The sequence below is a fragment of the Mus caroli genome, chromosome 1 (assembly GCF_900094665.2).
Source record: "Mus caroli chromosome 1, CAROLI_EIJ_v1.1, whole genome shotgun sequence".
Classification (NCBI taxonomy): domain Eukaryota; kingdom Metazoa; phylum Chordata; class Mammalia; order Rodentia; family Muridae; genus Mus; species Mus caroli.
This window is the reverse complement of record NC_034570.1, coordinates 160,241,265-160,265,027: the sequence shown is the minus strand read 5'-3', so window position 1 is coordinate 160,265,027 and position 23,763 is coordinate 160,241,265. Positions and strand designations below refer to the sequence as shown.

Here is a 23,763-nt window from a genome sequence, read left to right as displayed (position 1 = left end):
ACAGTTGGATCTCATGGAGGCATTTCCTCAACTGAAGCTCCTTTCTCTGTGATAACTCCAGCTGTGTCAAGTTGACACAAAACTAGCCAGTACACTGTGCTTCCATTTCCTGTACTGCCATGACACCAGGAACAAAGGCCAAATTCCAAAAAGTTATAATTGGCTAATGAGTTCTCTGAGGTAACAGAGAAACATTGGTGTGGAAAGGCTGTTGAAGCGAGCCCAGAAAGGGATTAGCCGAGTCTAGTTTCTTGTTTTCAGAATGAAGATTGTGGAATCTGCCTTAAAATCTTAGGAAAACGTTTCTAATACATTAAACCTCATCTTGGGCGTTTCCCATGAAGAGTCAGGTTTACTGGTTTTAGTTAGAGTGCAGGCACCTGTGTGTGTTTTCAGTATGGTGCAATTCTGACGACCAGCCAAGGTTGGGGATCACTCTTGATCCTGTTAACCTTTTTGACCTTTTCTAAACTTTTTGTCCTTTTGCTTTTTGATGTCAGATTATTTACTTTTCCTGGTGCTGTGACCAAATATCTGACAAAAGACAACTTAAGGATGGCTTTATTTTATATCACGACTTAAGAGAGGAGACAGTCTACCATGGCAGGGAAGGGATGGTGGTAGGAAGGAAGCAGCCGGGTACCTTGTGTCGACAGCTGGGGAGCAGAGAGAGTTGAATGCTGGTATTCAGCTTGCCATCTCCTTCTTATTCATTCTGGGATGCCAGTCTATAGGATGGCACTGCCTCCATTCTGGGTGGGTCTTCCTTGCTCAGCTAACCCTTTCTGGACATTCCTTCTTACATATGCATAATTATGCTTCTGAGGTAACTCTAAAATCCATGAACTTGACAATGAAGCTTAACCATCTCTCTCTCTCTCTCTCTCTCTCTCTCTCTCTCTCTCTCTCTCTCTCTCTCTCCCGTAAAAACAATTAGGTTCATTAATACCCAAGTAGTTTATCATCATATTAATCCTATTTCTTTATGTATTTGCAGGTTATGATTATATGTTCCTAAATTCCTCAAATTACTGAGTCAAATGACACAAATAGTTTTGCATATATATATAATGTTATATAATATTTTAATATGCAAAGCCTTATTTCTCATGCTTGTTTTTTGTTTGGTTTTTGGGACAGTCTCCTGGTATAGTCCTGGCTAACCTGGTGTTGTAGATCAGGATGGCCTTGAACATGCTACGGTTCTCCTGCCTGTGTTTTTCCTGAGAGTTGTCATCATAGGCATGTACTGGCACATTCAGTTCACACATGTTATTTTATATGAGACTCTGAGTAATGGTTGCATAGATTAGATTTAGCTTGTTCTGATGACATAATACATACTCACGGGGCAATCTGTGTTCTATCTTATGGTTTTTGTCAACTGCCCAAAATTGATACACTTTCCCAATGATGAGGATGAGGACCTATAATTCTCCCAGGCTTCTTAATCATTAAAGAACTTCAATAGACAATGCTACTGAGTGACTGTCCACCTTTGGATCTATCAAAATGTTTCTGGCTTTGACCATTTCTGACCAGTGGGTTCAATGGCTTTGGGTCATGGGATCTCTAGACTGTGAGTGTCTGCAGTGACTACAAGGAAGTCATTAACTTCAGAGACCAAGTCTTTTACCAAATGAGGGGCAGGACACCATGAGAAGGGTCTTGAATCTCTAGACTTCCTTGTTTATAGAGTACAAGATAAAGGGATCACTTCATTTGAGAGGAGCAATCTAGCAAGTTACCTGTGGTCCTTTCTGACCTGCTCCACATTCAGGTTTCAACATTAGTTTTAAGGATTTGGCACAGGAATATTTCATAGAAGAGAAAATCTCTTTGTATCTCACAAAGACTTTAATGTCAGACCTAAAACACAAAATAAAGCCTTCAGTCTATCAGCAGAATCTAAAGAGTTGCAAAGCAGACTACAGAGCACCCCCTCCATGGCATTCATATGTTTCAGGGTGCAGGTGGTAAGTGCTGAGCATTTTCCTCCTTCAGAGGTGGAAGCACACTCATATCTAAATGGGTAGCTCCATCGTGAACATAGCAAACAGGGAGTTCGTGGCAGAAGAAACTGCTTGACTAAGGTTTCATTCAGCTGCTTGAGGCTAACATTTGCTCTTTGAAAACATATTTGTGTTAGTTCCTTGAGAAGTTGATGTAATGTGTTTTGATCATATCTATCTGCCTTACTTCTCCCTGAACTTGTCCTAGATCTAATGTCACCTCCCCTACCCCTCCCAACTTCTTATTTTTCTTTTCTTTTTTTTTTAAATAACCTACTGTGTGTCCGTGTTGTGCTGCTCATGTAGTCATGGGTGTGGGACTATCCACTGGAGGGTGACAAACCTAGCAGAAGTTATAACCTTTAAGAAAACAGACTGACTCTCCCTGAGAAGAGTGTTTCCTCAGTTAGGGGTGGAGTCCTAGTGTACGCTCCTACTGAATAGTCAAGTAGGGCTACATTCTACTTGAAGGAAAAGAGAATCTACATTCTCTCCTCTGGGCTCTTTCTCTCTCTTTATTTGATCTAGAGTTTATCACACTTCTGGGTCTTTCTTCTGAAATCTGCTGGACCATCTTCCTCGTCTGGGAGATCAAAGCTCGTCTGGGAAGCAGAATTTCCCTTTGGGTCTTTAACTCAGTCTTTCAAGAAACTCTTTCTACCACTGTGTATAGCCATATATAATTACTCAGTTTCCTGGAATGGCATTCTGGATTTCTTGCTAGGATAATATCTTTTTTCTTTTTTTGTCTGTGTGGAAAAGCTTATATACACATACCAACAGCATTACTAAACATATTTTTAGTCGATAACAGTTTTTGTTGACACTTTTGAGGTGTCTTCAGCAATACTTCTTTGAGAAAGTCAACCCATATTTAGGGAGAACCTACTATGTTCTGGGATCCATGTTCGTTCTGAGTATGTTACTGCAACAAAGGACTGTTCAGTCTAGTCGAAAGACCTATGATTCTGTCTACATGTATTTATTAAAACGGAGCGTTTTACATGTTCAGATTCAAATACTACATCCATTAGATGCTGGCAGTTTTCTTTTGTTGGAGCAGGCAGTTACATTAGACAGGATGCCACTGCAGCTGGTTATTTGGTGCTTTTTCTTCCTGTATTAGATGTAACTCGTCATTCTGTTTAGGGGTTAGTAAAATCTAGCATGTTATGCTAACCAATAATACTAGGGTGATCAGATACACTGTAAATTTAGCATGTTTTAGAACTCCCAGGTTAATGGACATTTCAGTTTATGTTTACACAGATCAGAGGGTTAAAGCACAAGTCGACAAAACCCATTATTTAATAGAACTCACACAACTCTAAAAACCAGAGAAAACATTTGGCTACTTACGGGATCTCATTGCATTGTGTAAATGATGCTGACAAGTGCTCCGTGGAAGCTTGTGAATGTTGCCGACACGGGATGGTTAAAGTCTGCCATCTAAAGAGGAAACTATTGCTAAATTTCTGCAACACAGGAACTCATGGCACCAGCCTGCCTCTCTATCAGCTGCGATGTTCCTGGGGGGTTGAAGTTATGAACCAAGCAGAAGGGCTGGATTTTAGAGAGCAAGAGTGACGATCCTCTCTATCCATGACTTTCAGGCTTCACGGAGGATGCTGGATGATGAAATGACAGTCAGCCTTTCCCTGCCCAGCGAGTCCAGCATGTTCAATAACAACCGCTCCTCATCACCAAGTGAACAGGAGTCCAACTCTACTTATGATCGAATCTTCCCCCTTCGCCCTGACTACCAGGAGCCATCCAGACTGATCCGAAAGCTCCCAGAGTTTGCTCCAGGAGAGGAGGAGTCAGGTGAAGATGAAATCATGGGTGAATTGAGGGAGAAGAAGCCTTGGTTTATATGATGTAGGCATAACTCTTGCTACAACTTAACCAAATCCATTAAGTCTGGGCCAGCCTCTGGAGAAGTGTACAGTCTGTCTGTCTGCTTGCTGCTGCTTCTAGTCTATTCTGACACCCTTCCTTTTATTCTTAACATAAGATGTTCAGAGGGACACACACACACACACACACACACGCAAAGATGTCAAAGTGTCACTGAGGTGTTACCAGAAGAAGCTGAGCAGTCTCATCCAGATAACCTTCTTGTCCTGTGTCTAATAGGAGAGAAGGCCCATTCTGTGCTCACTTGAGACCAGACTTTACTGGGGGTAAATTCTAGACTACAATGGGAAGAGAAAAGAGACATGAAGCCAAAGGCATTCTATATCTCTGGATAGCTCTCTAGATAATTGAATGGCTTAATTTGTTGACTTCTCTTTGATAAATACTCATTACACTAATATAAGGTTTTGTTTTTATAGTAAATGTGTTTTGGCTTTTCTCAGCAAAAATATTGAATAAGGTGCATAATGCAAATTGCTTCAAAGCCCAGTCCCCCTTGGAAAGTGCTTGCTGGGTGACATCAGAAGTGGTACTGGGTCACCGATGGTACCCTTAGAAGCTGTCCATGGTCATCAGCCTAGAAGTGACAGGAGTAGTACCAGAGGGCTTGTATTCAGGAAAGGAAGACCTAAGCCAGCTGGTGTGACTCAATAGAAAAAAAAATCAGCTCATTAGAGAAGAAACACGCTGAGAGAAGAAAGGGAATTAACCCATTGTATCACCGATGGGATAAAAATTATAGGAAGAGACCACCAAATTCATCTAACTCCTAGAAACAGCAAGACCAAAGACTACATGTGAGGGGGCTGGAGAGATGGCTCAGTGGTTAAGAGCACCAACTGCTTTTCCAAAGGTCCTGAGTTCAAATCCCAGCAACCACATGGTAGCTCACAACCACTTGTAATGAGATCTGATGCCCTCTTCTGGTGCGTCTGAAGTCAGCTACAGTGTACTTACATATAATAAACAGATAAATAACAATTTTAAAAAAGAGTTGAAAATCAAAAAAAAAAACAAACAAACAAAAAACAGAATAGACTACATATGAACTTATTTTCTTAACAGAACCAAAGAAATTAACCTATTTCCTAAGGTCCACATCTCCCATACCAATCATATTCCAACTTTTTACAATTATGGTACATGTTAAACACGATTTTATAAATTCAATATGAAGTTATTTTCTTCCCTAAATTGGACTGTTAAGTTAATGGCAGCATTCCAAAAATTAAGGAAATTTGTGATTAAACCTTCAACCTTCAAGAGTACCATCCTGATACGGGAGCGTAAGCCTTCCTAAGGCTTAGCCCCCAGAAGTCCACAGATTAGTCAGGGAACTTGTTCGTGATGGTACCTTGTAGGAAACGTGAAAAACAAAATGGCAGCCTACCTTCTTAAGTCCAAAGGGAAGGAAGGTGCCTAGAGGAAGCACAACTGCCCACAAATAAGTATTGTATGCAGAGGGCTAGGCTGCCATGGGGCTGGTTCTCGCTATCCCCTCAGGTCTCCCTATAGCCCTGGGGAACCAGACTCAGGGCCCATGTCTTCTCAGGGTGCAGTGGTGTTGTGAAGCCGGCCCAGCCCAACGGACCTGAGGGCGTGCCCCACTATGCAGAAGCCGACATAGTGAATCTCCAGGGAGTGACAGGTGGCAACACCTACTGTGTGCCTGCTGTAACCATGGATCTGCTCTCGGGGAAAGATGTGGCTGTGGAAGAGTTCCCCAGGAAACTGTTGGCCTTCAAGGAGAAGCTGGGAGAAGGCCAGTTTGGGGAGGTGAGTTAATCTTCAGAATGAGGCCCCCAGTAGGTCCTGACATGAAGGAAGTGGGTGGATAAAAGGGATCAGCAGAACAAGTGTCTCTCTAGAAGTGAGGTCTCAGCCAAACGGCTCCCTTACTTGTTTATCTGCATTGCTATTGAGATAGTTAATGGTCAATCTCATCTTTGCTTAAGAGCTGTGGATTCCCTAGGTCTTCTGGTTTTTATACAAAAATTTTAAGGGAAGCCAGTCACAAGAGCCCCGCTATCCTGAAAAATTCTCAATGCTTTCAAAAACTGAGGGTGGGGCTCATGGATATCATCATCTCTGGTAGATTATCTAGGAACACCCTTTTGCTTGCTACAATCTTTTTTCCCCCCTCATAATGAGGGTTACCTCAAAATGGTAAAAACAAAACAAAACAAAACAAAACAAAAAACCCCAACCTCGCCCTTGTTTTGGTCTTGGAATGAAAACCACCAAGGAATGAAATCACCACAAAGATAAGGAGGAGCCCTCTTCTGGGTTGTTCTCAGAGTGATGCATGGGATATTAGACCTTTTGCTCTTACATAAGCCATTGGAACCTTCAGAGAATTCAGAGCAGTGCTCTCAGCTGTAACTGGAATCCTTGAATCCTGTGATCTAAGTGTTACATCATCAAATGTAACACATGATTTCCAGTGAATATGTGGTTGACTTCCAGTATGGATCGAGTATTCTCCCTCTGGGAGGTTTGGTGTTTGAGAAGACAGAGGGACCCTCCACATTTGTCTGTACTGTCACGTGGACTCATTCTGTCCCTTGGGTTGAAATTCTATGTTCACTATACTATTGCTAACACCTAGGCAAACTTTACAACATTCTCTTCACCCTAGGGGATTATATTAGGAAATTGCCTTATGTTTTATATGATCAAGGGATTAACTTTCTCAAGTCAAAGTTGAAGCAATTATGTCAAATGCTATTTTCTAGTGGAGTTATGCTGTAATAAAATGCTACATTGTAGTCATTCCTTCCCATATCAATATTCCATTCAATGTACATTTCTTTTGTAGGACACTGATGTATCATATCAGCTGGATACTTCAACGTTGTTTATTAATTTTGACAATTACTTGGTTCAATGATATGTCACCCATACCCTCTTATTGGTCTCTGATTATTTTGCCTGGGTCATAAGAGTCAGTTTTTCTCCGGAGCATGCCCAGCAAGAATACTGAGGCATCTCCAGGAGACAGGATGATGCTGAGACTGAGACTGGATGACTTTTGTCTAGGTTCATCTCTGTGAAGTGGAGGGAATGGAAAAATTCAAAGACAAAGATTTTGCACTAGATGTCAGTGCCAACCAGCCTGTCCTGGTAGCTGTGAAAATGCTCCGAGCAGATGCCAACAAGAATGCCAGGTCTGTGGTCTGCATTTTGAATTTTCCTTTACTTGCTTCCTGGTTAGGATTGGGAATATCCTGGAACATTTCTGAGCTTTTATTTTTCTTTCCTCTCTTGAGATGGGAAGGTTCGTGAGTGGTCACACAAGCCCACTTTTAGGTTTTATACTTCTTATGTGGCCAGAAGTGCCCACCTTTTCCTCTGTCTCTTTCAAACACAAATGTACATACTTATATTATATTTACTATATACTTACTTAAATCCCCTCACCCAGTCCACATAACAGCCCAAATATGTCCTTCCCTTGTGAAACCCAGATATAATCTTGAATGTCACCCTCTCCTCTGACTGACTTTTCCTAATGGCAAACACCTTCCTCCCTACATCTGTGAATTCTCCACTCTCCCACATCTCTGTTCCCATTCTCACCCTGTGTTTTCTCTTTTATGCTCCTTTTCTTCTATGTTCAGCAGCCCCTCACAAAAGAGAAGCTACTTCTACTTGGAAACACATCCGTGGACCCCCTGAGCAAAAGAATCCACAGTCCTTTGACAGGTTTCCAAACTGGCTAGTAGTCTCTTGGATCCTTTCCTACACACACTGCAGTTTGCAGAACACTGCATTGTTCTCTGACAGCCTTTCCATTACAGTCATGGTGAGTTAATCCTCACCCAGAGACGCATGCTGGTGGAAAACTATTTGTGTCTCAGAGAAACCTGAACATCTGGATACCACATGCCTCTTCCCGTGTGTGTTGTCTTGATATGTCTCGCTGATACTCACCCCAAGAGGAAGTTTATTATCCCGACTTCCCTAAATTATTGTAAATTCCAGAGATGATGATAGGTTTCATTGAAAGTCTTACAGTGGGCAGGATGTGGACTGAAGAGGAGACAAAGGTGAGGAAATGGAACTGTGTGGGCTTTCACCTTTTAACCAAAAGCTTTATCTTATGAATATTAACATGATATGGGATATTCTTCATATTAATCTTCTTCATAGGACAGGAGAGAGTAGCAAGTGGGGGAAAACATTGTGTGAGATAAGACCACGTATTTCTAGGTTGTTTGGGTTGGTGATATTTGCAGATCTAGCTACTCTCTCTTGTTTAGTAGTGATGGATCGCCTAAGTTCTGGATCTTCACACATCACCAAAATCCATGGTCTGGGATTTCACAGGAAAAGGAGAAGGGAGATGCTAAATCAGAACTACATTGGTTCCAATAATTTATACCAACAGAGTTTGACTCTCAGTGCAGAATTCCTGTAAAACTCACTGGAGACTTCTGATTTGCTCCTGTAATTTTGGGAATGTGGGCTATTGGCTCCATGTTGACAATTTACAACTCAAATGTGGCTTTCACTATGAACTCAAGCCATTACCAGTTTGGCCTAAATGGCTTTGAAACAACTCCATTTGATCAGGCTACTAAATCACTGTATATTGTAGCTGACTTCTGGTCCAGATGGTATTGGGAAAAGCTAGTAGGTGCAAAAAAAAAAAAAAAAAAAAAAAAAACCCAAAAAAAACCAGATAACCAAGAGGGTGATTATCCACTTTGTAAAAACTGTCTTCACTTTATTAAGATTGTGATTTAGTAGCTTTTGAAAGAGACAAATATCTTACAGCACTTGAGTTGATTTTAATGAGAAGCTCCATTTGCAGGGAAGTTTTAAGCAACACATATCAGTGATATTAACAACATTTTATATAGTGATATAAAAGTGCATCACAGATCTTATCTTTGAAAACATTATCATTGACTCAATAAAGATCCATTGTGTTCACGGAGAAGGTGAATGGGATAGTTCTGGGTGCCTGTCTGTCTGTTATCTCAGAGATGATCCAGAGGGGAGCCAGGCATGGTGTGATGGGTACTAATGGGCATTGCTGTGCATCCGTCCTTTCTCAGTTCTGTTTCTGACAACCTCTGACTTTATCTACAATCACACCCTCCAAAGGAATGATTTTCTTAAGGAGATCAAGATCATGTCTCGGCTCAAGGACCCAAACATCATCCGTCTCTTAGCTGTGTGCATCACTGAGGACCCACTCTGCATGATCACGGAATACATGGAAAATGGAGATCTTAATCAGTTTCTTTCTCGCCATGAGCCTCTGAGTTCCTGTTCTAGCGATGCCACAGTCAGGTAAACGAGTCAGGTCCTTGGTCTTTTCTGTGCACTCATGAGAGTAACTCCAGGGCCTGAAAATGGGGAGTGGTAAAACTTAAGGTATCAGTTGTCATGGGCGTAGTGTGGAGAATCAATCAGTGTGCAGTGATGATGGGGCAGCCACCCTTTGTGGGAAATCAAACATTCTACGAGAATGGAGGCAGAATATAGATGGTTCAACCCTGGTTTGATGATTAGCATATGCCCTGTCCACAGCTGCTTTCTTTTTTCTTACACGTGCCCCTAGTTACGCCAACCTGAAGTTTATGGCAACCCAGATTGCCTCTGGTATGAAGTACCTTTCATCTCTCAACTTTGTCCACCGAGATCTGGCCACACGAAACTGCTTAGTGGGCAAGAATTACACCATTAAGATAGCTGATTTTGGCATGAGCAGAAACCTGTACAGTGGTGATTACTACCGGATCCAGGGCCGGGCGGTGCTCCCCATCCGCTGGATGTCCTGGGAAAGCATCTTGCTGGTGAGTTTCTCCATCTGTGAGCCCTGTTGAAGCAACCAACCTGCTGCTCAGGGTGAAGGTGGAACAAACTGGAGGCAGCAGGAGGCAAGCCCCACAGACCTTGACATTTTCCCCTGACTAGAGAGGATCTTCTCAGGCACTATATATTATTGTTGTTTTGTTGTTATTGTTATTATTACAGACTTTCCTATATCTGCTGGAAAAGGGGAATGCACCATTATAGAAACTTTAGGGAAAAGGTTTAAAAGAATAAGAAATTTGCTATCTTTTTGTCTTTACCCTTCTCCCTATTGGATTGTTTTAGTTCTGGGCATTAAAACCCTGTTTAAAAAAATTATGTTGTAATATAAATTTTCCATCTTAAGGTTATGACCATGCTTCTCATTAATTATTTAGAACAGTCTGTGTATTATTTTAGTGACTTTTACCATTTACTTGTTGAATCCATAATTTTTCTTTTTTATGATTTTTACCTAATTCTTGGTGTTTTGTTCCACGAATGAATGACTTCAGATGTCTCTCTTGGAGCTCAGTCATTCTGGCCATGTATATCTGAGGCACTTCAATGTTGGTTTTACAGACACTCAGCTCATTGAAGGAATGAGTAAACTGTAAACCTTCACTTTCTACAATGCTACCTTGATTGTCTTCCATAATATTCAGAGAAAAGTCAGAGCCCAGTTTGACTTTGTTCATTTCTACTTCATCTGCTTATTTCTGGCTGATATTCATATAATATGGATTCATAAATTAGCTTTGAAATTTAAAAGAAAATGAACATTCTTGTCTCCTCAGTAAGTTAATGCTTTGGAATGTCGCCTTTGAGGGTTTTTTTGTGCATGTATTTCTAATATGTAATGTTTTTAATTTTGTATTTTTAAATATTCAATTGTATGTATACGTGTGTGTTTGTGGTGGGTCAGAATGTGCGTGTAAGGACAGGTGGTTGCAGAGGCCAGAAGAGTCAGATCCCATGGAGCTGGGGTTACAGGCCGTTACAGGGTCTGGAAACTGACTCAGGTCCTCTGGAAGAAGAATGAATACCTATGTCTGCCTGTTATTCCAATTCACGGGGGAGGGTAGAGGGGGGATGAACTAGGATAATTGCTGTTAGTTAGACATAAGCATGGGCTAGAAAGCAAGATCCTGGTTCAAATTAAGACAAAAGAAATGATGCTATAAACAAGAAGAATGATGCTCTAATATCTGCTATTTTATAAAAACTCAATGGCATTTTCATCGATATATATGAGCCTTTATCTTTATCAACTTCTAACATATGAAATCACTTTTTTAAAAAAAAAATCTGAAGGTGCTGTGTAGTATTAAAAAGAGACACATTGAGTTACATTCAGAGGACTGGGTTTCCTAGTCCAGTTGTTGCACTATTAATGGACTTATTAACCAGAATAATTTGCTGGACCACTCCTTTTATTTTTCTCATCTAAAAATCAATACCCTCTACATGTCTGTGCCACTATCTTTATTAAATAGAAAAATGTGTATTTAATGAGCGCTGATCACAACCATTCTCAGTGTTGTCATTTGATAAAGTCGTCCTCAAGTCTGTGGCTACCAGCAAATAGGGAAGCGAGAGTCCTGGATCCACCAGGACTAATTCCAGGCCCTTATAAGGCTTCCTTCATTCCTATCATCAAGATCATTGATTTCTTATGCTAACTTGAGCTTTCCCCTGGGTAGTTTTCCCAAAGTGGTCCATAGCCTATAGGTGACCTAGCATTCAGAGAGCTGATAGCCCAAAGGTACCTGTTCTAATGCTCAGTCCATGGCCTTACGGACTATATCCTTGAAGCTCTTGGACTTCATGTCCAAGAGAAGCAGGGCTAAGCTGAGGTCACTGGGATGGCAGAGTAGACAGCTTTCCAGTAAGTTCACATGGCCACTTCTAGTTTCTCCGTGCATATCAGTTTCAGCATTGTTCACCCTTGTCAGGAGAAGGAAGATTGGTTTCAGATGATGGCCATGGAACATCTTCTTTGTGGGCTTGGCTTCTCTGACTTTCTTTTCTCCAGCCTGGTCTACAAAGTGAGTTCCAGGACAGCCAGAGCTACACAGAGAAACCCTGTCTCAACAAACAAACAAACAAACAAACAAACAAACAAACAAACAAGACCCCCCCAAAAAAAACCTTTTCTTTCTTTCAATAGGGCAAATTCACCACGGCAAGTGATGTGTGGGCCTTTGGAGTGACTCTGTGGGAGACTTTCACCTTTTGCCAGGAGCAGCCCTATTCCCAGCTGTCGGATGAGCAGGTTATCGAGAACACTGGAGAGTTCTTCCGAGACCAAGGGAGGCAGGTATGGACTGTTGCAGATGTGGACTTAGGTGCTCCCAAGGGAAGGAGAAAGGAAGGTCCTGACTATGTAGGAAGACCCCAGCTCAAGGATGAAAACTAAATTCTCCTTCTTATGTTCAGTCTATTCATAGATCTATATTATCCAGAAAGTCTTCTTGGTGGGGGAAAAAAAAAGAGTGAAAAAAAAAACAACCCTTCAAAACCTTCAAATAAGTTATGGTGTTGGTTTAGGTTGGTGAACAATGTTTCTAGACTTGAACATCCACAAATGGACTGGTATACCCTGGTCCTTCTCTGGGGAGGTACCTCTGGACCTACTGATTGATCCTCTGGGGACTTATGGAGAACTGAGCCCTCAAGCTCACACAGAGTCCTAATTCCCTGAGATACTAAGCTTTCTTTGGTTGGCCAAGTTGTTAATGCTCCAGTGAGACCTAGGATTTAAAGCTTGCTAGTAACTAGAGCATTGCCGTCCCCCAAAGGGTCTGTCTGTAGCGCATCTGACATCACAGCATTTCCAAGAGGCAGATAGATGGTAATAGCTAGGGAAAGGTTTTGTAGGAGATAAAAAGTGGGTCCTCTCTGGATCACCTAGGCTTAAACAAGGAAATGACAAGGACAGACAAGAATAATACATGGTGCATGCTGAAAATGAGAACAGCCTGCAATTTAATTTTTATCTCAATGTCCTTTAGATAATTTGGCAGCAGGAATTCTAAATCATGCATCCTGGTTAGGAGATGTCCCAGTTAAGGTTTTTGTTGCTGTGATGAAACACCATGACCAAAAGCAAGTTAAGGAGAAGTGGTTTATTTGGCTGACACTTCTACATTGGTGCAGAGGTCATGGAGAGATGCTGCTTACTGGCCTGCTCCTCATAGCTTGCTCATCCTGCTTTCTTATAGAATCCAGGACCACATGCCAAGGGATGGCTTTGCCCACAGTAGACTGGGCCCTCTCTAATCAATCACTAATCAAGAAAATGCCCTATAGGCTTGCCGACAGCCAGATCTTATTGTTGAGGCTTGCCAGCGGCTCACATGTCCAGGTTGGAGCCTGGAAGGCATCTTGGAATCTGGAAGAAAAGAGGGAATCTAGGTGGTGAGAGAAAGGATGGAGCTAAGGCAAGATTCTGATCAAAGCTCAACTTTAATGTTGGCAAACACGCTTTATAAAGAAGAGGGGAGGCCCATTCCCAGCCACGCAAAGTTCCTTTGAAGTAGACAAATCAGCCTTTTAGTGGGAACTTGTGAAGATCACAGTTCTGTGCTAACTCTGGAAAATCTCAGAGAACTGGTTCAGCCTCAGGCCTCAGGCAGATTTGGCCTCAGGCAGGTAGTGGCACATCAAAGGAGAATGCTGAGAAGCAGCACAGCAGGTGGCTTCACCTAAGTGGCAGATGGTTTAAGGCCAGCCTAGCTAGGCTGGAAGGAGGTAACATCTTATGGAGATATTTTCTTAATTAATGTTCCCTCAGATTTCATAACTGAGGTTCTCTCAGATGTCCTTAGCTTGTGTCAAGTTGACCTAAAGCTATCTAGCATAGGAGATAACATCTCTCTTATTGTGATAAAGCAAAGATTTGCTCTTGTCTTTATGAAATATACAATGTTCCAAGAAGAAAACTTTCCTTTCCTAGATTAATGTATTTAAACAACCCTTTAGAAGACAAATTCCAAATTAAAAGTTGTGTGTTCAATTAGAACATGGATCCCACTCATTAAAATAATAATCTTAATTTGAGTATATCCTAGATTCATAGGCAAATGTGGGGTTACTGAGAGCCTCTTGGTATTCTTCAAATTATTGTTTATCAACAGAAATCCTGCAGAGTCAGTTTTTATGCAAACTGGATCAACATCCATGCCATAGGAGGAAGGCCAAGTCCTTTCCTGGGTTCTGTTTGTTTTATGTTAGTCTTCATGATATTAAAAATGATCACTAGACAGTCACATGTTATTTCAATTCTGTTATACGGCTTCACAAGAACACATTTTTTTAACCAACTGAAAATCATAGGCATTCTCATTCATAATAATCTTTAGAACTTTACTTTCTCATTTAGTTTGAGTCTATGTGAAAAGGACCACTAATTTTTACCTACACAGATACTAGCAATGTACTACATACAGATTTGACCATCTCCCTGTGACCAAGTACTAGAATTGGGGATTTGACTGAATCCAGGCCCAAAGCAAACATGACCATCACATACTAAGTCACTTCTCAGTTACAACTCAAAATTTTGGTAAAGAAATTTCTAAATTTGGCATATCACATGTAAACAACAGGTTAAATACAATTTATCAGATTTGGTAAAATTTGATTACTATTGTGTTTATAGCTGAAATTCCAGTATTCATGTTCTAGAGTTTGACATAAGCATATATGGACAGCACTGTGTGTATCAGCTACTATGTGGCTTCTGTAGTCCCTGAGCTACAAAGATGTGATGCACTCATTTCCCAATAGTTCATCCAACCTACTGGGCACGGGAGATACAAGCAAGTAGATGAACCATGTGGCTTATGTAAATTCTAGAAGAAACTTCAAAGCTTAAGCAAATTTTAAACAATTTATCTTCAATTTAAAATGCTTAAATGTCTACAGCAAAAATTCCAACCATTAAAAGTGAATTTGGCATTTTTGTGTTCAATTTACAATCTCAAGGTGTGAAGAAGTTCCAGGTAGCATTTTTCTTGAATGCCCATAGTATGAATAGAACTTAGTAACTAAAATTAAATCAATTTAAATTGTACTTCAGTGTTATAAGAGGTCACAAAATGGTATATGTGATATGAAATCTTATGAAATGTAACTTAAACTGTTCAAGTTAAATTGTTATTGCTGTTGTTGCTTTTGAGACCAAGTCTTGCCACATTTCCAGGGTGGCTTTGAACTCTGATCCTCCTGCCTGAGCCTCCCAAGTACAAGGCTACAGGCCTGCCACAACCACACCTGGGACTCAACATTACTATACCTTTTTTTCTAAAGTTCTCAGAAAGAGCTTAGCAATTTTTTTGTTTTACCAGTAATACCTGAGAATGCCGGTTATCAATAATGCTTACTTTCTAATGCCTGGTATTTTATATCTGTTGTTTTATAATTCTGACTTAAACTTTGTTGTATCTGATTTGATAGTCCATCTAACTTGCTATTTTAGCAGAAGTCAAATATTTTTGCTTATTGGCCTTTTTACTGACAATTAGAAGTCGATGAGCATGTGTTATTATTAGACTCTGGGTAAAGCTCAGCTCCTATGACACATGATCCAGGATGGTGTTGTATGAGGTAAGGCAAGGCAATGGGAAGTAGCTAATGATTAACTAGGTACAAATATTGGGTTCAGCAAAGGTAATGATGCTTTTATGGTTGATTGATCATGGAAAGTTTAAGTACGGTTTAGTAATCTGTCAATATAGCAGGGCATTAAAATGTATAGGTAAGGAGATGATAGTAAAAATATAGAATGCGGGAGATGGACTGGCAGTTAGTAAAATAGCATCTTGCTTGTGGAAATGGTAACTGGAAACTTCAGAGTAGCATCCTAGGCTGGAATCATGGCATCATGAATATACCCGTAATGCAATCCAATCTCTTTTAAATGAGAACAATACAGAGAGGGGAACACAGAGAACAATGGTGAGTATTGCTAGGATACAGCCTTCCTCCCAATTTATACATCTGGCTGAATATTATTCCAATAAAATTGCAAAAAAACCTCAAATTCTTTAGCAGAAGCTACAAGTGTACTTTATTTCTGTCATCTTGGCTCAGACAAGATTCACCTTCATTGACGGCAGATCTGAGTTCTTTTGGCATTGGTGGAACCTTTAGTAGGAAGGCAGGGTCCACGTGAAATACTGCTTGAGAGGACTAGAATAGATGAAGGTAATAAGAAAGGGGCTGATGAGCTAGAGCTTTGTGTGATGGGAGAATAGACACAACACCCACGTCCTTTGCTAAGTTCAGTAAAGTGGCGAGGGTAGACGTAGAGCTATGTTATAGTCCATTCTCTTCCTGCCTCTTAATACACATGTTTTCTCTCGTTTAAAATGTTTGTTCCCATAGATCTATCTCCCTCAACCAGCCCTTTGCCCCGACTCTGTGTATAAGCTGATGCTCAGCTGCTGGAGAAGAGAAACCAAGCACCGGCCATCCTTCCAGGAAATCCACCTCCTGCTTCTTCAGCAAGGAGCCGAGTGATGATGCATCAGCACCTGGCAGTGTTCCTGTGGCCCAGATCCTTCCCACAAGGCCTACTGCTCACCCACATCTAAGCCACTCCAGCTGGACATTCAATGGACCCGAGAGACAGAGAATTAGTCACTCTGCCCTCTCTGTCCCTTGCCTCCTCCACTACACCTCCCTGCTCCCTACTATTGACTCATATATACTTTTTTACATGAAATAACTAAAAGAAGAAAAAAATATAGAGCAGATATTAGTAAAAGAAGTGTTACTTGATATACCAAATGGTTAGATAATGAAGACTAGAAACTCAGATAATTTATAAAGGTTATGCTTCTGTTTATAAGGGTGCAGATCCTACAATATTATTCCATGTCACTTTCTGTAAAATACCTTTAGAAAGAAAAACTTGAAGAATATGAATGTCTTGAGAAACATGAGATTAGGCTTAAGGAAAATACTTAGAGGTAATGAAGAATTGCAGGACTTGGCATTCCACAACAAATGGATGATTTTCTGACTTGGACGTGACTCTCAGATCTCTCTGTCTCTGTCTCTCCTATCTATCTATCTATCTATCTATCTATCTATCTATCTATCTATCTATCTTGTCAAAGTGAGTGGCATGTACTTAAAAACCTCTATCTTGTGTCTTGAAATGAACATTTTCTTCAATCATGGCCAGAGATCAGAGCCTACCCATGAAACAGGGCATATGGATAGAAAGACGTGTCTGTTGTAAGGCTTGAAGTAGGACACAGAAAGGGAAAGATTGCACATGCTTCCCAGTAGACCATGGCCATAGGAAAGAAGGTCCTTGGAGGATGACTCACAAGTGTACTATTTGTTGTTCATCTGTGAGGGTCTTCACCTGTGTGTTCTAGTGACAACTTGACTTTAATCTGTAAAGCCTCAAGTTTTGATATTTGAATGGTTGCTCCATCAGTTCCTCTTGTCCAGTTCTATTTCTTTCACTATGTGATGCCTTTGTGGGATTTATAGGCTAGGGCTTCAACTTCTCAGGCACAAGTATCCAATGTCATGTCCAATATACAAGAGATATGTTCAGAGTATTTCCAAAAGTTTGGCCAAGACCCCTGGAAAAAGTTATAGGAAGACTGACTTCCACTCTTGGGAAAATATGGAAATAGAACATATGCAGGTCGGGGGTTTCCCCAGAGATGGGGAATCTCTCATCTCCGAAAAGTTTCAGATACTAGCTGAAGAACTATGCAGGGAAGAGGTTGTTGACTACTGGGTATATATGTATGGGATAATAAAAGGATGGCCATTCGGTGTTACTGAAAGTGCTTTTGCCAAAGAGAGGGTGGCCAGTGGCAAAGCATGAAGTTTTGGCTTTGGGATTCATGAGAACTGATGCATGATCAAGCAGGAGTCACCTTAGTGACTAACTTAGTGACCCTAAGTTTTCATCCTTCACAGACTCTAAGATTCAGCAGCAATCTACACGACAAAAACCCTTAATTCCTATAGAGGAAACCAAGCCAAGGTAAAATACTGGTGATCTGCTTCTGTATATCCAGTCAGCTTGCTCCATGGTCTCTTAGAAACCTCTTAGAGAGCTCCTTGGTTCAGCCTTCAGCATGGCTACAGGACACAGCAGATATATACCTCTAAGTCTTGACATTAATTTCATAGATCCCATTCGCTCACAGCAAATTTACCTCCTCTCCCATGGCTTTTCTACCATTCTCAGCAAGACTAACTTTGATCCCAGAGGTAGGAGAGAGCGTTGGATTGGGAACTCTGGCCCTGTTCTGCCTCAAGCCAAGTATGTCATTTTTCCAAGTCTTGCTTCTCTCTGAATTTGTTTTCTTATCTGTCTCAAAGGAAAACCGAATCTATTATTTAGGAATCTCTTGGAGTTCTGCTTTGTTTTGTGCTTGCTGGAGAATTAGATTTGTGGTTGATGTAGGTTCAGTTACTGCTCAGACAATTGTGGCCAGTAATAGTGATCCCGAGAGACATCATTTAAGTAACAGCAGCACCTGCATTATATCTGCTTTATAGTGACCAGTGCTTCTCCATGTTATCTCATTTGATAGTTCTAGGGCCAGACATATTTCTTTCACAACTCTTGACTATATATTCTTCAGGATTCTGCCCCCAGTTCACTGTATTCCTTTACAAATGAAATTTCCAGGACTTTGCTTTATGGAGCTAATCTATTCCAGATGGCTATCAAATATGTATCATCATGTACAGGCACTTTGTTTTTGGTATGAAGAAGGTTCCACCTTCTGGCACTGAAACCTTTGTATTACAGACACAGGTTTAGTTTCTAGTTACACTAGTAGAGTTTAGCAGTATAGGTCTGAGTAGCCAACCGTGGTAGATGGTAAAGACTTACTCTGTAGACAGGTAGCTCAAATCTAAACTAGGGAAATGAAGGTAGGTTTTGGAAAAGAAAGCAGAAACAGATGAGAAACTGTGGGTTCTTGTTATTTCCCCAAGTAACTCGTGATCACGATATATGTGAACCATTTATGTCAAGATGTTCTTTAGACTATCATATTTCAATTTATACCTTTATTGATGAATGCATACATTAACCAGGTCCATTTATGTTCTTATTATTGGGGATCATACCCAGAACTCACATTTGCTAGGCATGGGTTCTGTCATTGATCTATGTTCAAATCTTGATCTGGTGACCAGATAAATGTGTAACCATGTCACATATGTGACCTGGAGTAGAAATGAGTGCCCAGAGGAGAGCATGCATTGTTGGAGCTGTGGAAAGATTGTCTGTGAACGCTCAAAACTGTAATACAAAAGAGGGCTGTATGCAAGTATGTGAGTAGTGTTTTTTTAAAAGTTGTTACATGAATGTGTGTGTGTGGCTGGAAGGAGAGGATGGGTAGAAAATAAGAAAGAAGGCACAATAAAAAGAGGCAAGGAGAGGTTCTGGGGAAGACACGGGGTGAGGCAAGTCAAACGTGGTAGAGACAGGGCTGGCTGGAGGCCATGAAGTCAACGCTGATGCATGACAAGAGATCTGAGAGAGGTTAGAAAAAGTGACTTGGGAAGAATGGAGGGTAGGTAAAGGAGAAATGCTGGGTGAAGGAGCCTGTCTTTAGTAAATGGATGTCAGGCACACCGCAGGCAATGCAAGGGAGTTTTGTAGAGTTGAGGAAGGACATGGTCTTCATGGATATAGAAACACGTGGCCACCAGAACCATTAGGGAGTCACCTATTCATCTCAGGAAGTGGGTACAGAAGGCAGTTTGCTCTCCTGTGGGTTCTAGACCACATGTAGGGCTGGTGACAATGCTGTCTGTGCACTGGCCTTTGGTGTTCCATGTGCTGTTGGGGCATGAAGATGTATGAGCATTTGGTAGTTACCAAATATACTTTCAATAATGCTCATCCTTCCATGGTCTAAAATGGCCACAGAAAACATGGAAACAATAGGTGTAAGTTAGACAATACTAAATTTAATCTGATCTTTGACAGAGGGGTGTGCCATATTGGAAACATGTTTCCCATGCAGGCACCCCACAAGAACAGCATGATGTGGGCGTAGACCATGTGTTTTAAGTAAAGAGGAGATCAGGGGGTGTGTCAGGATGAAGGGAATGTGGGAAGATGTTCTGAAGACATGCACTAGAAAACAGAACAGTGTCTGTTTTCGTCCAGTACAAAATGAAAAGAATTGCAATACATTGCTTATTGCAATTTTGATCCTAAGTTGAATCCATGAGCCTGGTGCTTGCAGCATAGTCTTTTTGTTTTGTTTTGTTTTGTTTTGAAGCCTATGTCCTTGGGCACTGTGTGGGGCAAGGCCCTGATGTTTTGGCAACATGCAGATTCTGGTCTCCTGGAAACCTTTTCTGAAGTTTCATATTCTAGAAACAGATGAAGGTCATTGGCGCTTGGTGAATTAATTGGAATCCTGAGCTAAGAGGGAAGGAAGATGGGTAGTGATGAAGGACTTGAGTAGGCTGGCAGGAAAGGACTGGGGAGGGACCATTTAGTTGTCCCATGTTTTTCAGAAATTTCTCATTTTGCAATGATCTTCTTGAAAGAAGTTACAAAAGAATCAGCACAGAATAGCCTTACCCTGGTTCTGTTTTCCCCACACTGAAAATATTTCAGTCTATTTTCATCCATTTGGACAATTTTCAAAACTAAACCCTAGGTCCGGCTTGGCTTTCACCAGTTTTCCTACATTGTATTCAGCTGCTCACTGGATACTTTTAGCCTTTGTTGGTTTGTAATCTGGCTTTGGTGGCATACAGGATAAAGGATTCTGCCTAGATATTACTCAACAAATGAGAGAAAACATCAAACTGACAAGCTCTTTTATCAGGGACCAGTACTCCAGCTATTTGCTGAACCCACTTTCAATTACAGCTCATCATTGCTGGACCCAGAATGGCCACAGTGTTACACTGGAGTCATATGTAATCATCAGCTCCGCTGTTTGGCAACCCAAACAATCCAAGGACAACTTAAGAAAAGTAACAATATAAAAGGCTTCAAAGTGGAAGGGAATTGTAAACAGAAGAACGGGACTTTTGTTGGTGACGAGAGGGGTCTATGATAAAGCGAGACTTTGGTCAAGAATTAAGTGGTACTGAATGGAGGTAGGGATAGTTTGTGGCTAGATTATGGCACAAATATAAACCCCTAATGTGAGGTTAAAAACACTGTCTTCAGAGGACCAGAGAAGCTTCATTCGACTAACTGTTCATCCTTAATTGTAATATCAGCTGCTAAGCTAAATGCAAACACATCAGCTCCCTGGGGAAACGTTGAAGCTCTAGTTTCCTGGACCATGACTTTGGGTTTTCTGTTAGACATTTTTAAACTGCCTTGCTCAAGGGCTACAGGATAACAGCTGTCTGTGGCTTATGAGATTCCTAGCACACAAATGAGTAGCTTGTGAATGTATATTTTTAATGAATAAAGAGTGGAAAAATTATGTATCACATGTGTTAATTTGGGGAGAAGTGCTTTATAACAGAGGGCTTACTCTCAATTAAAGAGAACAAAGGAAAATGTGTTCTACTGGCAGTGTATACCTTTGACCTCTGAAAATAGCTATATAGTTTCTCCTACAGACACCTTGCCAGTAACCTTACAGGTCTTATAGGAGAGCAGATCCAAGTTGCCAGGCTGATCTGCAAGCACAAACATTTGTCAAGGGAAAGCCCAGGTTGTTACTTTCGTACAAAATGGTTCTTTGCTATGGATGGATTCTCTTCTTCTTGCCCCATGTCCTGTTCCCAAGGACCAACTTCCTGCAGCACTGTGGTGGACTCTTCTATGAGGAGACAACATCTGGGCCTTATTCAATAGCCTGTGGTGGGTAATGTGTTTTGTCAAGAGCTAAATAGCAAATGGATTTAATTTCTGCTTAAAATGATCATAGTCATTCTGAAATGGCTACAGAAATATTCTCTGTACTAGAAAAAGGAATGGAACATGGTGCCAATTGTCTATTTTCCTTTATTTATTCCCTGTAAGTCTGTCAGATGATAAATTGTAAATAACAGTGATTAAAGAGTCATGCTACTGATGCAGTCTTCTTTCTGTCTCAGCAGTAACAGTTCTGGCCTCTGTTGTCTTTCCTCTGGACACCCCTGGTGGAGTGGTGATGTGACATAGGGAAAGTGTGCACACGGTTATTAGGGATGTCTGACAGAGAGTCATGTGAAAAGGCTTCTGTTAGATGTCAGTTGACAGCTAACTAACATGGCGATGTCTCTGACATAGTAGAGACCTTGTTTCATATCTTCATGATATTGGGCCACTTCTGGGAACCTGAGTTACCAGAATTCTTTTGAAAGCCTTCATTGTCATTACTGTGGAGTTGTTTTGTTTTGATATATATTTTTTGAAGGAACAGAAATGCTTGCTAAATACAAATATGGTCTGTCTCAGGCAGCTGTTCACACAAGCATAAATTAACAAAAACTGTATACAAGTGGGATCCAGATGCAAACTTCCCAATGGAGATTAGGGAAGAACTATCCCTAACACATTTTACTTTCACTTGCAAAATTCCGAGTACCAGGAGCACACTTCTCCCAGCAGGTGTCCTAGTAGGAAAGAGAATGGGCATGAATTCTCAAAGAATAAACAGTATTCATGAGTGCACTTCCTATCTCCGCAATGTCCAGGCTTTCAGGACCCAAGACCGGGAATATACCTGAGCGGTGGAACTGGGATGGAACAAAAAGAAACAAGGGGACTGGGGATGTTCAGAGATCTAATTCTGCCGCCAACACATACTGCTGAGGCTTAATGGCATATATGAGTGATGGCTTGCATCTATGCACACACATACACAAACACACAGACGAGTTATCCACATGTTTCATTATATAGGTCATTATTGAGGATGGAAATTATGTCTATTCAGTTTTTCATTAGCAACTTGCATGGGTTTGGTTAAGTTGTAGAGAACAAGAAAACTATTTTCTGTTCAGGGTTTTATATTTACTTCCTATTTGAAAATGAAGTGACCACACACATCTGTAAATCCTTCTCTTCTAGAGTCCTTGGATCCTACACAGGGTAACACATGACCATCTACTACCAATGAATTGGGTAAAACTCTGAGTTAGTTTTGAGCCAGACTGAATGCATTTTTTCTTTTAAGGGAAGAGCGTTGAAAAATATGAACATGAGAAACTACACAACCCCAACTGGAAATGATTCATTAGTCCTGTTTGCAAATTAGAGGCCGTCTATTCTGGGAATGTTTCTAAGAACCAAGAATAGAACTTTGTACTCAGAGCAAAAGATGTATCTCCCATCCTTACCTACTGTACCCTAAAAGGAAAAGTGATCTCGGTCTGACTTTAGGATAGAGATGGATTTATTACATGGAGCACAAATAATGTGAGTTGACTACACCTGCTCAACTCATGCCAAGGCTTGCCAGTGATAGCTTCACTCACTGTGCACCAGACTGTTCTGGAACCCAATAGAAGAACCCCAGGACAACACAAACCCAAGATGAGTAGTTTGGAGTGAGGTTAAAAAAACAAAAAACAAAAAAACCAACACTCACCTATGAATTAAAATTTATTTTCATTGCTCTGGGTTGTGACTCTCTATGACAAATGACTTTAAAAAATAAACATTTTAGATTAATAGTCCAGTCCCTTGTTGGTCACAGAGCCTTGGAAGCAGCAACTTTAGTAGAACAAAAGGAGGAAGACTCCCAGTTTCCCTTACTGGGCTAGGCTGGAAGTGATAGAGGAGGGGAGACTTTCTCTGAAGTTTTCTGGGTTTCATCTAACTCAGAGCTGGTCCCACACCTGTTTTCATCTGAGGCTATAGTAAGGCTGAACTCCTCTCGGACCCAGCCAGACTCCTGAGGTTGCTTTCATGCACAGAGTTCATGCTAATAATTGCACAAGAGAATTAAAAAAAAAAAGCTCAAAATAAACGTCATAATATGTTTACAGTTTTTTTGGTGGGCCACTTTCATGCTACCCTAGGGTGCAGTGTGAACACACCTGTCCGCCCTCCGCCCCCCCC

General features: G+C 41.0%; 1 protein-coding gene and 1 long non-coding RNA gene across 4 annotated transcripts in view; one reads left to right on the top strand and one right to left on the bottom strand.

The window, feature by feature from the left end:
• Ddr2 (discoidin domain receptor tyrosine kinase 2) overlaps positions 1-18,830 on the top strand; it is a 127,892-nt gene extending 109,062 nt beyond the window's left edge. For all 3 annotated transcript variants that reach the window (XM_021159760.2, XM_021159767.2, XM_029475009.1), the window contains 7 exons: positions 3,626-3,836; positions 5,482-5,705; positions 6,969-7,096; positions 9,042-9,230; positions 9,502-9,736; positions 11,905-12,054; positions 16,125-18,830. In XM_021159760.2, the coding sequence (XP_021015419.2) occupies positions 3,626-3,836; positions 5,482-5,705; positions 6,969-7,096; positions 9,042-9,230; positions 9,502-9,736; positions 11,905-12,054; positions 16,125-16,259 (1,272 nt within the window). In that variant the 3' untranslated portion in view covers positions 16,260-18,830. The remainder of the gene's footprint in view (positions 1-3,625; positions 3,837-5,481; positions 5,706-6,968; positions 7,097-9,041; positions 9,231-9,501; positions 9,737-11,904; positions 12,055-16,124) is intronic.
• A 2,896-nt stretch (positions 18,831-21,726) lies between these two features.
• LOC110292941 overlaps positions 21,727-23,763 on the bottom strand; it is a 2,767-nt gene continuing 730 nt past the window's right edge. Inside the window, exons 2-3 of the long non-coding RNA XR_002377763.2 lie at positions 23,291-23,626; positions 21,727-22,313 (exon numbers count right to left, since the gene is read on the bottom strand). This is a non-coding gene — a long non-coding RNA (uncharacterized LOC110292941). The remainder of the gene's footprint in view (positions 22,314-23,290; positions 23,627-23,763) is intronic.